General features: G+C 49.6%; 1 protein-coding gene across 1 annotated transcript in view; it reads right to left on the bottom strand.

Moving 5' to 3' along the window:
* Positions 1–14,941, bottom strand: part of mthfd1l (methylenetetrahydrofolate dehydrogenase (NADP+ dependent) 1 like) — a 316,218-nt gene that overhangs the window by 227,555 nt on the left and 73,722 nt on the right. Inside the window, exon 12 of the mRNA XM_072504179.1 lies at positions 1,036–1,172. Coding sequence (XP_072360280.1) covers positions 1,036–1,172 — 137 coding nt within the window. The remainder of the gene's footprint in view (positions 1–1,035; positions 1,173–14,941) is intronic.

Genomic DNA, 14,941 nt, shown 5'->3' with positions numbered 1-14,941 from the left:
CTTCTCAGGTCCATGCCCTTTGCTCGGGTACGGTGAGTGGATGCAGGTCTTCCAGTCCCCCTCCGGTTTTCTCCCGCTCCCAGCGGTTATGTGCAAACCTCTCCTTTTGTCGGGGGGGGGGGGGGGATTTTTAACTCGAGCCGCTGCGTCAATGACGGAATCAGCAAATCGGCGGCCGGTCCGTCATGTGCTGCACGGTCCACCCGTGCTAGCCCCTTGTGGGGTGGTGAATGGCTCCACCTGGGGTCCGATGACGCCGTCGTAAAACTCCATGGTCTTCACGCCGGCTTCAACACTTATCCCCATTTTGGGAGAATCCAGCCCCAGGCGTCCACCAGCACTGCTGATTCTTAACTGCCCTAATAACTTGTGACAAACTGCTCTAGGGGTTCAAGCCAACACCACGTTCTAACAGAAAATTCAGCAGCCAATTTCTACATAGCAAGTTCTCACAAACAAATTCTCACAAATTTTGGTGGTATTGGTTGAGGGATAAATATTGGCCAAAATAACAGGGAGAGCATTAACTGATTATTTTCAAATAATGAATGGGATTTTTGAAGTCCATCTGAGGGAGTAGATGGGATTTCAACTTAACATCCAAATGATGGCATTTCTGACATTTCAGCATTCCATTAGTACTGCACAGGGATGTTCAGTCTGGATTTTGTGCTCAAGTCTCTGGAGTGGGCCGTTAATCCACAACTTTCAGACTCAAGTGAAGGTGCACAACAAAGCAAAGATCTACAACTGAACCAATCCCGACAGTGTTGAGAACCTTTGCATCAATTTGATCTTTTTCAAGAGGAAAGAAATCAAACTAATTTATAAACCAATAGATCCACAATAGAATCTCCAAAAGCAATATTCTCCAGGCACACTGACCAGAACCAACTGAAGGAACTGCTGCTGTGCAGTATTGGCTGGATTTGATCCACTTATGCCTACCTGATAAATAATTCCACATCACTTGTTCGATGAATCAGATTAATGTACTCAACTACTTTTTAGGGAAGATGTATTTAAGCTGGTTACCTTTCACACCAAATGTTGGTCCCTGAGATGGTTGTCTCACACAAGCAAAGGCATTAATACCCAGATGGGCAGCTAGTGCTTGAACCAATCCAATTATCACTGTACTCTTCCCCTCCCCCAAAGGAGTTGGTGTAATTCTGTAATGAAGATAGCAGGGAAAGGTTACTCTTACATTAAAAGTTACGCAATTATAGCATCAAGAGTCCAGGTGTTGCCTTGTAGGAGAGAGACATCTGATGGAACTCATTTCGGTGCTTCTTTCACTTGGCACTTTAACTTCAGTTGCAGGAAAAAGCAGATGGTACAGAGGTACAGTTGTGCGACACCAATGTAACACGTGATGTGATTCCTAGTCACAGAATCCATACAGTGCAGGTCATTCAGCCCATCGAGACTGCACCAGTCCCTGGAAAGAGCACCCTACTTAAGCCCATGCCTCCACCCTATCCCCATAACCCAGTAATCCCACCTAATGTTTTGGACACGAAGGGGCAATTTAATAATAATAATCTTTTAAAAAATAAATTTAGAGTACCCAATCATTTTTCTTCCAATCAAGGGGCAATTTAATGTGGCCAATCCATCTAATCAGCACATCTTTGGCCAATCCATCTAATCAGCACATCTTTGGGTTGTGGGGGTGAAACGCATGCAGGACATGGGGAGAACGTGCAAACTCCACACGGACAGTGACCCAGGGCTGGGATTCGAACCCGGGTCCTCAGCGCTACAGTCCCAGCGCTAACCACTGCGCCACATGTCACCCAATAATAATAATAATCTTTATTAGTGTCACAATTCGGCTTACATTCACACTGCAATGAAGTTACTGTGAAAATCCCCAACTTGCCACATTTCGGCACCTGTTCGGGTACACTGAGGGAGAACAATTCATCTAACAAACACATCCTCCAGGGCCAGTGGGAGGAAACCGGAGCATCCGGAGGAAACCCATGCAAACATGGGGAGAAAGTGCAAACTAAACGCAACATGAGAAAAAGTTTTTTCAGGCAGCAAGTGTTTGGGGTCTGGAAACACTGCCTGAGAATGTGGCGGAGGTTCAATCAAGGCATTCAAAAATGGGAATTAGACAGATTTCTCAACAGGAAGAACATGCAGGGTTACAGCATGAAGACGGGGGAATGGCACTATGTGAATTGCTCATTCAGAGAGAGTGCAGACACAAAGGGCTGAATCACCTTCATTCTGGGCTGTAACAATTGAGAGATTCCTCCAGCCTCCACAATGCTTTGTGATATCTGCGCTCCTCTAATTCTGTCCAGAGTATCCCCATTTTAATCACTCCATCAATGGTTTGCTAAGCTTTCAGTTCTCATGTCCCTGAGGTTTGGAATTCCCTCCCTAAACATCTGCTCCTTCACCTCTTTCTGACACTAAGACACTCCTCAAATCACACCCACCACCTGGCCAGGTGCCAAATTTTGCTTTTTAATGCTCCCGTGAAGCACTGTGGGAGGTTTTAGTATGTTAAAGGTGCTATGTAAGTTGTTGGTGTTTAACAGGTTGCTCTATTTTTGTTTTCTACAATATAACAATGTTCTTTCAGCATTGTGATATTTAGCCCATTTGTATCCAGCTCGTCTTTAACCAGTAACTTTATTTAAACTGCGGTCAGTACACACTGAAAGCTCCAGATCATTTAGAAGGGTGTGGGGTTTGGAGCATCATAGGGGGTGCAAATCAGTAAGCACAGCTGTCTACAATAGGCGGAACTGATTTTAATGCAAATAGCTAATGGTCATCACTTCTTGGGTAAGATAAGCGAATATCCATTTTACATAGCATTTATACCACAGACAGCCATTTGGCCCAACTGATGCATGCTCTATATGAGCTTCCTCCCACACTACTGCATCTCACCGTATCAGCATTATTTTCCATTTCTTTCTCCCAAATATTCTTTTTTCTTTGGAAAGATAATTTATTGAAGGCATATCCAAAGCATACAGACAATACAAAAACAGGAACAGTCCATAACATTAAACAAGCATCGCATAACATATTAACAATACATATAGCCCTATAACAATACAGTACAACAGGAGTCTCCTATATATACACACAAATATGATGCCAACATCCTCAACAACAAAAAATAACATTTTTATTTCTTAGTCAAACAAAATCATGTACTCCCCCACCCTTGAACAGTCAACCAAATTACTACTGCTCCCCTTCCCCTCCCCTCTGAAGGTCTAGTAATTCTTGGAGAAGTCGGTGAATAGCTTCCACCTCACAGAGAACCCTTCATCTGAACCTCTAATGGCGAACTTGGTTCTCTCCAAATGAAGAATCTCAGCAAGGTCCCCTACCCATGACCCAGTGCGTGGCGGTTCTGCAGCCCGCCAATTAAGCAAATTCTGCTTTGTGCCAGTAGGGAGGCGAATGCCACCATGTCGGCTCCCTCTCCCACCATGACACCAGGATCCTCAGACACACCAAAGATAGCTACCGATGGAGAAGACGCGACCATTACCTCCACCACCCGAGACAATATACCCTTCCAAAATACCACTAATTTTGGACAGGACCAGAACATGTGAACGTGGTTCGCAGGGGATCCGGCACATTGCGTACATTGATCATCCACTTCCGGGAAGAAACGGCTCAGCCCAGCCGGTATCTTATGTGCTCTGTGCACAGTCTTAAGCTGTACAAGACTGAGCCTAACACATGAAGAGGATGCATTAACCATACGCATCGCCTCCTCCCAAATCCAGCCCGCCCCACGCCTCCCAAATCTTCCTCCCATTTCTGCCACATCGACACCATTGAGACTTCTTCCTACTGGCCAAATCAGCATACACGAGATCTTAAACCCCCCCCCTCCAATCTCATTATCTGAGAGGAGCCTGTCCTGTAGTCCCAAGGACGGTAACATTGGGAACCATCTCAACTCGTTACTCAAAAAAAGCCTGGAGACACCCAAACTCATTACCGCTGGGCATTTGATAGGCCTTCGTCAGCTCAGTTAGGTCTACAAACTTCCCACCCAAGAACAGATCAAAGCAGAGGATTCCCCAGCGGTCCCATTCCTTAAACGTGGTATTCAACCTCACTGGAATGAATCTGTGGTTACCACTAATCGGAGCCTTCCTGTACATGCCCTCGAAACCAAAATGTAATCGGCACTGGTTCCAAACCCTCAAAAGTGGAAACCACCACTGGGTTTGATGAATACCAGCAAAAAAGGAAGGGAAGCCAAAACCAATGCTCTGAAGGAAGTCCCCCTACTCGAGGCCTCCTCCACTCCACACCATACCGACCCCTGGTCCAACAACCATCTACGGACCATAACAATATTAGCAAACCAGTAGTAACACTGAAAATTGGTAAGGGCCAGTCCACCCCCTCGTCTACTCCTCTTCAGACAAACTCTTTAAAACGGGGAACCCTCCTCGCCACTCAAAGCACAATACAAGTCTATTAATCTTTCTGAAAAAGGAGAAAGATTGGAAGATTCTGAAAAGTGAAAAGGAACCTCGGCAGGATCACTATCTCAATAGTCTGGACTCTTCCGGACAAAGACAGAAGCAGACTGTCCCACCTTTTAAACTCCTCTTTCCTCCCTCTACTAAGCATGTCAGATTGAGTTTGTGAAGCTGGGCCCAATCCCGCACCACTTGAATCCCCAAAAGAGAAAGCTCTTTCTAGCTAGGCAACTCTCCAGACCTGCACTCTCCAGACTCCGAAGAGCCATTGTCAAAGGTTCGATCTCAAGGGCAAATAGCAAAGGAGAGAGTGGGCACCCCTATCTCGTCCCACACTGCAGAGTAAAGTACTTTACTTGCTTTTGCGGATGTATACAACAGTTTAACCCAGTCCACAAATCCCTGACCGAGCCCAAAACATCAAATAGGTACACCCATTCCACCCAGCCAAATGCCTTCTCAGCATCCATTGACAGCACAAGCTCCAACTCATTTCCTCCAGCGGGCATCAAGATTACATCAAGCGAGGCGGCACGGTGGCGCAGTGGTTAGCATTGCTGCCTACGGCACTGAGGACCCGGGTTCGAATCCCGGCCCTGGGTCACAGTCCCTGTGGAGTTTGCACGTTCTCCCCGTGTTTGCATGGGTTTCACCCCCACAACCCAAAGATGTGCACGTTAGGTGGATTGGCCACACTAAATTGTCCCTTAATTGGAAAAAATAATTGGGTACTCTAAATTTAAAAAAATAAAAAATTACATCAAGCAACCTCCAAACATTAGATGCCAACGCTCAAGCCAGTTTGATCCTCTCCAACCATTTCTGGCACACATCCCTCAATACGGGTGGGCCAAGATCATGGCCAGGAGCTTTGCATCAACATTCAAGAGGGAAATTGGACAGTAATATCACCCCCTTTTTTTGGAAAAAGGAGATGGAAGTCTGCGACAGCGGAGGAGGGAGCCCCTCTCCAGCGCCTCATTGATGGTATTGATGGTACGGATGCACAATGAACCCTGCAGCGTACCAAAACATTTATAAAATTTGGCTGGAAATCCATCCGGTCCCAGGACCTTCCCTGACTGCATCAAATTCACACATTCCAGCAAATCCTGCAGACCTACCGGAGCCCCCAATCCTTGCACCCTAGCCTGACCTACCATTGGAAACTCCAACCCATCTAGGAGTCTACTTCTCAGTTCGTCCCCTAGTGGCCCGTTCCAATTGGTATAGCCTTCGATAGAAGGACACAAAGATTTTATTAATCCCCGTCGGGTCCATGACCACCTCTCCCTCCTTGCCCCATAGTCTACCTATAACGCTAGTAGCCAATTGCTTCCGTAGTTAATGGGCAAGTATCCTACCTGAATTCTCCCCATAGTCGTACAAGAATCCCCTGGCTCTGCGCAGCTGTCTCACCGCCTGCTCTGTGGTGACCAAATTAAACTCAATCTGAAGCCTCTGCGCTCCCTTAACAGTACTTCATCCTGTGATTCCAGTAATCTGCGGTCAACTGCTAAGATCGCCTCCACCAATCTCGATTGCTCTTCTCACTCCACCCTTACCCTATGTGCCCAGATCAAAATAAGTTCTCCCCTAAACCACAGCCTTCAATGCATCCCATAACACCCTGGCGGAGACCACACCGATGTCGTTTTGACCTACATTATTACGAATGACATCTTCAAATCTCTCACATAATCCCTTGTCCGCAAGGAGACCAACGACTAATCTCCACTGGGGTCGACAAGTGGGCGGTTTCTCCCAAGGCAGGCCTACCCAATGAGGGGCGTGGTCAGACACCACGATCACGGAGTACTCTGTCCCCGCAACTACAGGAATCAGCGACTTGTCTGAAACGAAAAAAATCTATTCGGGAATAACACTTGTGAACATGTGAAAGAAAGGATACCTCCCACGCCTTAGGCCTCCCAAAGCACCACAGATCCCCCCCCCCCCCCCCAAATATGAGCTGCATCGACAACTCCCCACCCACCGCGGAGGTCCTCCCAGACCTAGGGCGTGATGGGTCTAACTCTGGGTCCAAGACTATTAAAATCTCCCCCAGGATGAGTCTGCTCGAATATAGGTCTGGGATCAGGGACAGAACCTGCCTCAAAGTCCACATCATCCCAATTTGGGCCACTTATATTGCACAGTACCATTGGGGAGCCCTCCAGCCGCCCACTTACCAACACATATCTACCACTCGGATCAGCAATGAACCTCTTCATTGAAAAAGACACCCTCCTACTTTTTGCTATGGCCACCATTCTCGCCTTCATATCCAGGCCAGAGTGATACACCTAACCAAGCCATCTCCTTCTCAGTCTTGTCTGCTCTGCCACCTTCAAATGAGTCTCCTGGAGAAAAATCAAGTCCACCCCAGGCTCTTCAGATGAGCAAATATGCGCGACCCTTTAAAAGGGCCATTCAGGCCTCGAACATTCCCAGTTAACAATCGAGTGAGGGAGCACCTGCCCCGCCTCGACAATCAGCCATGTTTTTCTTTGAGCCAAAACCCTCTCAGGTCCTCAAGCCGCACCTATGACGCCACCGCCAGGTTTCCACTGCCATCGACTCCCAGATCGCAGTACCTTAATAAAACTCAAATAGTCGGCTTCCGGGTGCGGCGATGACCAGCTGAGTCGCACATTTCGGCAGCTCCCTGTGAAACGGACTTTTGGGCTCTTGATAGGAGCCCCAACGGCAATTTTGACGGCTAAAAACACTGTGCGGTAAACCAGAAGGGAATCCCCCCTGGATACGGATGGAAAAAGGAGAGGGAAGTGGCCAGATTGCAGTGGATCCTTTAGAACAGCGGCAAGGAAGGCAAGCAAAAACCAAGATGGCGTCGGAAGGTGGCAGTTTAACATGGGGCCCTGAACAACAAGAGTTCTTGAAATGCTGTGTGGAAGAGATCAAAAAGGAAATGAAGAAAGAGCTGTTGACCCCGATACTACAGGCGATCGAAGGGCTAAAGGAGGAACAAAAGACCCAGGAGCGGGAGCTTCGGGTCGTGAAGGCAAAGGCAGCCGAGAATGAGGACGATATACAGGGCCTGGTGGTGAAGACGGAGACGCAGGAGGCACATCAGAAACGATGTGTGGAAAGGTTGGAGGCACTGGAAAACAATGCAAGGAGGAACAACCTGAGGATTCTTGGTCTTCCTGAAGGTGTGGAGGGAGCGGACGTCGGGGCATATGTGAGCACGATGCTGCACTCGCTAATGGGAGCGGAGGCCCCGGCAGGTCCGTTGGAGGTGGAGGGAGCATACCGAGTGATGGCGCGAGGACCGAGAGAAGGAGAAATTCCCAGAGCCATAGTGGTGAGATTCCTCCGTTTTAAGGATAGAGAAATGGTCCTTAGGGCAGCACGGTAGCCTTGTGGATAGCACAATTGCTTCACAGCTCCAGGGTCCCAGGTTCAATTCCGGCTTGGGTCACTGTCTGTGCGGAGTCTGCACATCCTCCCCGTGTGTGCGTGGGTTTCCTCCGGGTGCTCCGGTTTCCTCCCACAGTCCAAAGATGTGCAGGTTAGGTGGATTGGCCATGATAAATTGCCCTTAGTGTCCAAAATTGCCCTTAGTGTTGGGTGGGGTTACTGGGTTATGGGGATAAGGTGGCGGTGTTGACCTTGGGTAGGGTGCTCTTTCCAAGAGCCGGTGCAGACTCGATGGGCCGAATGGCCTCCCTCTGCACTGTAAATTCTATGATAATCTATGGGCGATGAAAACTCGGAGTAGTAAATGGGAGAACGCGGTGATCCGCGTTTATCAAGACTGGAGTGCGGAGGTGGCGAGAAGGAGGGCGAGCTTTAATCGGGCCAAGGCGGTGCTTCATAAAAAGAAGATAAAATTTGGAATGCTGCAACCGGCAAGACTGTGGGTCACATATCGAGAGAGGCACCACTACTTTGAGACGGCGGATGAAGCGTGGACTTTTATTGTGGAAGAAAAACTGGAATGAGCGGGTTATTAAAAAGAACGTTCGAACAAAGTGGTGGGGCGAATGTGGGGGGCAAAGAGGGGTTTTATGTACTAATCCTGCGATGCGGTAACTTTTCTCTCTCCCACAGGTGGGGAGGAGGGAAGGTGGAGGAGATGGGGCGTTGGCCATTGGGGGCGGGGCCAAGGGAGAAGCGCGGGCTTGGTTCCCGCGCTATGATAATCATGGCGGGAATAGAGAAGCAGGAAGGAGGGGGCGTCGCACGGTGCGAGCCGAGGTCACGGGGGGAAGCCGAGGTCAGCCAGAGTTTGCTGACTTCTGGGAGCAACATGGGGGGAGTAATTACACTAGCGGGGGATATAGCGGGGGGGGGGGGGGATTACTGGGTTGCTGCTGCTGGGGATAGGGGGGAGCTGGTATGGGAGAGGACGGGCGGGGGGGCACCGCCTGGGGGAGATACAGCTGCGTGGGAACCGGGTGAGGAGCTGGAAAAAGGTGATGGCTAATCGACAAGGGAGGGGTAGGAAGCCCCCCAACTCGGCTGATCACGTGGAACGTGAGAGGGCTGAACGGGCCGATAAAGAGGGCACGGGTACTCGCACACCTTAAGAAACTTAAGGCAGATGTGGTTATGTTACAGGAAACGCACCTGAAACTGATAGACCAGGTTAGGCTACGCAAAGGATGGGTGGGGCAGGTGTTCCATTCGGGGCTAGATGCGAAAAACAGGGGGGTGGCTATATTAGTGGGGAAGCGGGTAATGTTCGAGGCAAAGACTATAGTGGCGGATAACGGGGGGCAGATACGTGATGGTGAGTGGCAAACTACAGGGGGAGACGGTGGTTTTGGTAAACGTATATGCCCCGAACTGGGATGATGCCAGGACTGGAAGGAGGCCGGCAGCAGCCAAGGTACTTAAAGATTTTATGGAGCAGATGGGAGGTGTAGACCTGTGGAGATTTAGCAGACCTAGGAGTAAGGAGTTCTCGTTTTTCTCCTATGTCCATAAAGTCTACTCGCGAATAGACTTTTTTGTGCTGGGTAGGGCATTGATCCCGAAGGTGAGGGGAACGGAGTATACGGCTATAGCCATTTCGGATCACGCTCCACACTGGGTGGACTTGGAGATAGGGGAGGAAACAGGAGGGCGCCCACCCTGGAGAATGGACATGGGACTAATGGCAGATGAGGGGGTGTGTCTAAGGGTGAGGGGGTGCATTGAAAAGTACTTGGAACTCAATGATAATGGGGAGGTCCAGGTGGGAGTGGTCTGGGAGGCGTTGAAGGCGGTGGTTAGAGGGGAGCTGATATCAATAAGGGCACATAAAGGGAAGCAGGAGAGTAAGGAACGGGAGCGGTTGCTGCAAGAACTTTTGAGGGTGGACAGACAATATGCGGAAGCACCGGAGGAGGGACTGTACAGGGAAAGGCAAAGGCTACATGTAGAATTTGACTTGCTGACTACAGGCACTGCAGAGGCACAATGGAGGAAGGCACAGGGTGTACAGTACGAATATGGGGAGAAGGCGAGCAGGTTGCTGGCACACCAATTGAGGAAAAGGGGAGCAGCGAGGGAAATAGGGGGAGTGAGGGATGAGGAAGGAGAGATGGAGCGGGGAGCGGAGAGAGTGAATGGAGTGTTCAAGACATTTTATAAAAAATTATATGAAGCTCAACCCCCGGATGGGAGGGAGAGAATGATGGGCTTCTTGGATCGGCTGGAATTTCCCAAGGTGGAAGAGCAGGAAAGGGTGGGACTGGGAGCACAGATCGAGGTAGAAGAAGTGGTGAAAGGAATTAGGAGCATGCAGGCGGGAAAGGCCCCGGGACCGGATGGATTCCCAGTCGAATTCTATAGAAAATATGTGGACTTGCTCGCCCCGGTACTGACGAGGACCTTTAATGAGGCAAAGGAAAGGGGACAACTGCCCCCGACTATGTCTGAAGCAACGATATCGCTTCTCTTAAAGAAGGAAAAGGACCCGCTACAATGCGGGTCCTATAGACCTATTTCCCTCCTAAATGTAGATGCCAAGGTCCTGGCCAAGGTAATGGCAATGAGAATAGAGGAATGTGTCCCGGGGGTGGTCCACGAGGACCAAACTGGGTTTGTGAAGGGGAGACAGCTGAACACTAATATACGGAGGTTGTTAGGGGTAATGATGATGGCCCCACCAGAGGGAGAAACGGAGATAGTAGTGGCGATGGATGCCGAGAAAGCATTTGATAGAGTGGAGTGGGATTATTTGTGGGAGGTGTTGAGGAGATTTGGTTTTGGAGAGGGGTATGTTAGATGGGTGCAGCTGTTGTATAGGGCCCCAGTGGCGAGCGTGGTCACGAATGGACGGGGATCTGCATATTTTCGGCTCCATAGAGGGACAAGGCAGGGATGCCCTCTGTCCCCATTATTGTTTGCACTGGCGATTGAGCCCCTGGCGATAGCGTTGAGGGGTTCCAAGAAGTGGAGGGGAGTACTTAGGGGAGGAGAAGAGCACCGGGTATCTTTGTATGCGGACGATTTGCTACTATACGTGGCGGACCCGGCGGAGGGGATGCCAGAAATAATGCAGATACTTGGGGAGTTTGGGGATTTTTCAGGGTATAAATTGAACATGGGGAAAAGTGAGTTGTTTGTGGTGCATCCAGGGGAGCAGAGTAGAGAAATAGAGGACCTACCGTTGAGGAAGGTAACAAGGGACTTTCGTTACCTGGGGATCCAGATAGCTAAGAATTGGGGCACATTGCATCGGTTAAATTTAACGCGGTTGGTGGAACAGATGGAGGAGGATTTCAAGAGATGGGATATGGTATCCCTGTCAATGGCAGGGAGGGTGCAGGCGGTTAAGATGGTGGTCCTCCCGAGATTCCTCTTTGTGTTTCAGTGCCTCCCGGTGGTGATTACGAAGGCTTTTTTTTTTTTTAAAAAGGATTGAAAAGAGCATCATGGGTTTTGTGTGGGCCGGGAAGACCCCGAGAGTGAGGAAGGGATTCTTACAGCGTAGCAGGGATAGGGGGGGGCTGGCACTACCGAGCCTAAGTGAGTATTATTGGGCCGCTAATATTTCAATGGTAAGTGGATGGGAGAGGAGGAGGGAGCGGCGTGGAAGAGATTAGAGAGGGCGTCCTGTAGGGGGACTAGCCTACAGGCTATGGTGACAGCCCCATTGCCGTTCTCACCGAGGAACTACACCACAAGCCCGGTGGTGGTGGCTACACTGAAGATTTGGGGACAGTGGAGACGGCATAGGGGAAAGACTAGAGCATTGGGGGGGTCCCCGATAAGAAACAACCATAGGTTTGCCCCGGGGGGAATGGATGGGGGATATGGAATGTGGCAAAGAGCAGGAATAACGCAACTGAAAGATCTGTTTGTGGATGGGAAGTTCGCGAGTCTGGGAGCGCTGACCGAGAAATATGGGTTGCCCCAAGGGAATGCATTCAGGTATATGCAACTGAGGGCTTTTGCGAGGCAACAGGTGAGGGAATTCCCGCAGCTCCCGACACAAGAGGTGCAGGACAGAGTGATCTCAAAGACATGGGTGGGGGATGGTAAGGTGTCAGATATATATAGGGAAATGAGGGACGAAGGGGAGACTATGGTAGATGAACTAAAAGGGAAATGGGAAGAAGAGCTGGGGGAGGAGATCGAGGAGGGGCTGTGGGCAGATGCCCTAAGCAGGGTAAACGCATCGTCCTCGTGTGCCAGGCTAAGCCTGATTCAGTTTAAGGTATTACACAGGGCACATATGACTGGAGCACGGCTCAGTAAATTTTTGGGGGTGGAGGATAGGTGTGCGAGGTGCTCGAGAAGCCCAGCGAATCATACCCATATGTTTTGGTCATGCCCGGCACTACAGGGGTTTTGGATGGGGGTGACAAAGGTGCTTTCAAAAGTAGTAGGAGTCCGGGTCGAACCAAGCTGGGGGTCGGCTATATTTGGGGTTGCACAAGAGCCGGGAGCGCAGGAGGCGAGAGAGGCCGATGTTTTGGCCTTTGCGTCCCTAGTAGCCCGGCGCAGGACATTGCTAATGTGGAAAGAAGCCAAGCCCCCGGGGGTGGAGACCTGGATAAATGACATGGCGGGGTTTATAAAGCTAGAGCGGATTAAGTTCGTCCTAAGGGGGTCGGCTCAAGGGTTCACCAGGCGGTGGCAACCTTTCGTCGAATACCTCGCAGAAAGATAGACGGAATGGGAAAAAGAAGGCAGCAGCAGCAGCCCAGGATCGGGGGGGGGGGGGGGGGGGGGGGGGGGGGACCAGAAGGACTCTCAGGGTTGTTAATATATACTGTATAGTATGTATAGGTCGTTGCTACAGATAATTATATATTGGACTGTTAAATTATATTTTTGGAGAGTGTTACTTGTGACAAGGCAGTTGCCAATTAGGGCTAGTTTTCATTTTTGTTATTTATTATTTATTCATTTTTTGTTTATAAAATAGGTCATTGTTATTTGTGTTGTTATAATATTGTGTAAAGGATGCACAATGTACTGTGTTGGTTGACCAAAAATTTTCAATAAAATATTTAATTAAAAAAAAACTCAAATAGTCAGCTAGCCCATACTCCACTCTCTTCTCCCACCCAACCCCCAAGTTAAACCAAAAGAAAGAAATGTACGAAACCCTACCCTCCTCACACCATTTTGTCCCCCACATCTCTTCCTTTTACTGGTTTCCACACCAGCATGGTGGCCCCCATGCGAAGCCCACAACTACCCTGAATCCACCACCACCTATACCTGAACACAGATAAATAAAAAGGAAAGTACCCGAGTAAGCAGATAATCCCACCCCCCCACTCAATCCCAGATCGTGAGCACTAGTCCCACTTCAAAAGACAAAAGAAGAAAACCAAGGAGAGCGATGGACAGAGGAACCTAGTAATAGTATTAGAATACACAGCAATCAAGGCTTTTTCAAGAGAGTAGGTAGGAGTATTATGGGGTTTGTGTGGGCGAATAAGACCCCGAGAGTAAGGAGAGGATTCCTGGAACGCAGTAGGGACCGAGGAGGGTTGGCGCTGCCAAACCTGGGGAGCTACTACTGGGCAGAAAACGTGGCGATGATCCGTAAGTGGGTTATGGAGGGAGAGGGGGCGGCATGAAAGAGGATGGAGATGGCGTCCTGCAAAGGAACGAGCTTGGGGGCGCTGGTGACGGCGCCTTTACCGCTCTCGCCATCAAAGTACACCACGAGCCCGGTGGTGGCGGCAACGTTAAGGATCTGGGGCCAGTGGAGACGGCATAGGGGTGCAGTGGGAGCCTCTGTGTGGTCCCCGATCAGGGGTAACCACCGGTTTGTCCCGGGGAAGATGGACGGGGGGCTCCAGGGCTGGCACCGGGCGGGGATTATAAGAATGGGGGACCTGTTCATCGACGGGACATTTGCGAGCTTAGGGGCACTGGAGGAGAAGTTTGAGCTACCCCCGGGAAATGCATTCAGATATATGCAGGTGAGGGCTTTTGTGGGGCAACAGGTCAGGGAATTCCCGCTGCTCCCGACACAGGAAATTCAAAACAGGGTGTTCTCGGGTGTATGTGTCGGGGAGGGCAAGGTTTCGGCAATACACCAAGAGATGAAAGGAGAGGGGGAAGCGCTAGCAGAAGAGTTGAAGGGTAAATGGGAGGAGGAGTTAGGGGAGGAGATAGAGGAAGGTTTGTGGGTTGATGCCCTGGGTAGGGTCAATTCCTCCTCATGTGCCAGGCTCAGCCTGATACAATTTAAGGTGGTTCACAGAGCGCACTTGACGGGGGCGAGGTTGAGTAGGTTCTTTGGGGTAGAGGACAGATGTGGAAGGTGTTCAGGGAGTCCGGCGAACCATGTCCATATGTTTTGGTCATGCCCGGCACTGGAGGTTGTTTGAGGGGACGGACGAGCGGGGGATAACATGGAGGGTGGGGGAAACTGGCATGAACGGGCGAGAGCCAGTGTATAAAGCTCTGTAAATATATCATCTTACCGTGTATATATCTTGCTCAGGGCGATTTTGTGTTATTTTGTTACCGGGGGGGGGGTTATTGTTTGTAAGGGGAAAAAATTGTTTTGTTTTGTCAAAAAACTTTAATAAATAAATTTTAAAAAATTAAAAATACACAGCAATCAAACTAATAACACAATCCCCAACAACTCAGAACAAGAACATTTTAACAAATTTACAATTTCCCAATTCTTTGGTCTTGAAGAAACTTATCTGCCTCCTGCAGGGTGTCCAAGAAGTATTCCTTTTGATGGAAGTTGATCCACAAGTGAGCTGGATACAGCATACCAAACATCACACCTTCCTTGTGGAAAACTGCCTTGACTTTATTAAAACCAGCATGGCGTTTAGCCAGTTCCGCACCCCAATCAGGATAACGCTCCCCTCCCACACGCTTTTCTTTGCCTGCCACCTCAGGATTTTGTCTTTGTCCAGGAATTTATGCAGACGCGCCACCATCACGCTTCGTTGATCACCTGCCTTCTGTTTCCTTCGCAGCACCCTATATGCGCGATCCACCTCTGGGAG

This window comes from Scyliorhinus torazame, chromosome 1 (assembly GCF_047496885.1).
Source record: "Scyliorhinus torazame isolate Kashiwa2021f chromosome 1, sScyTor2.1, whole genome shotgun sequence".
NCBI lineage: Eukaryota > Metazoa > Chordata > Chondrichthyes > Carcharhiniformes > Scyliorhinidae > Scyliorhinus > Scyliorhinus torazame.
The sequence above is the reverse complement of the archived record's forward strand: the minus strand, read 5'-3'. Positions and strand labels throughout refer to the sequence as shown.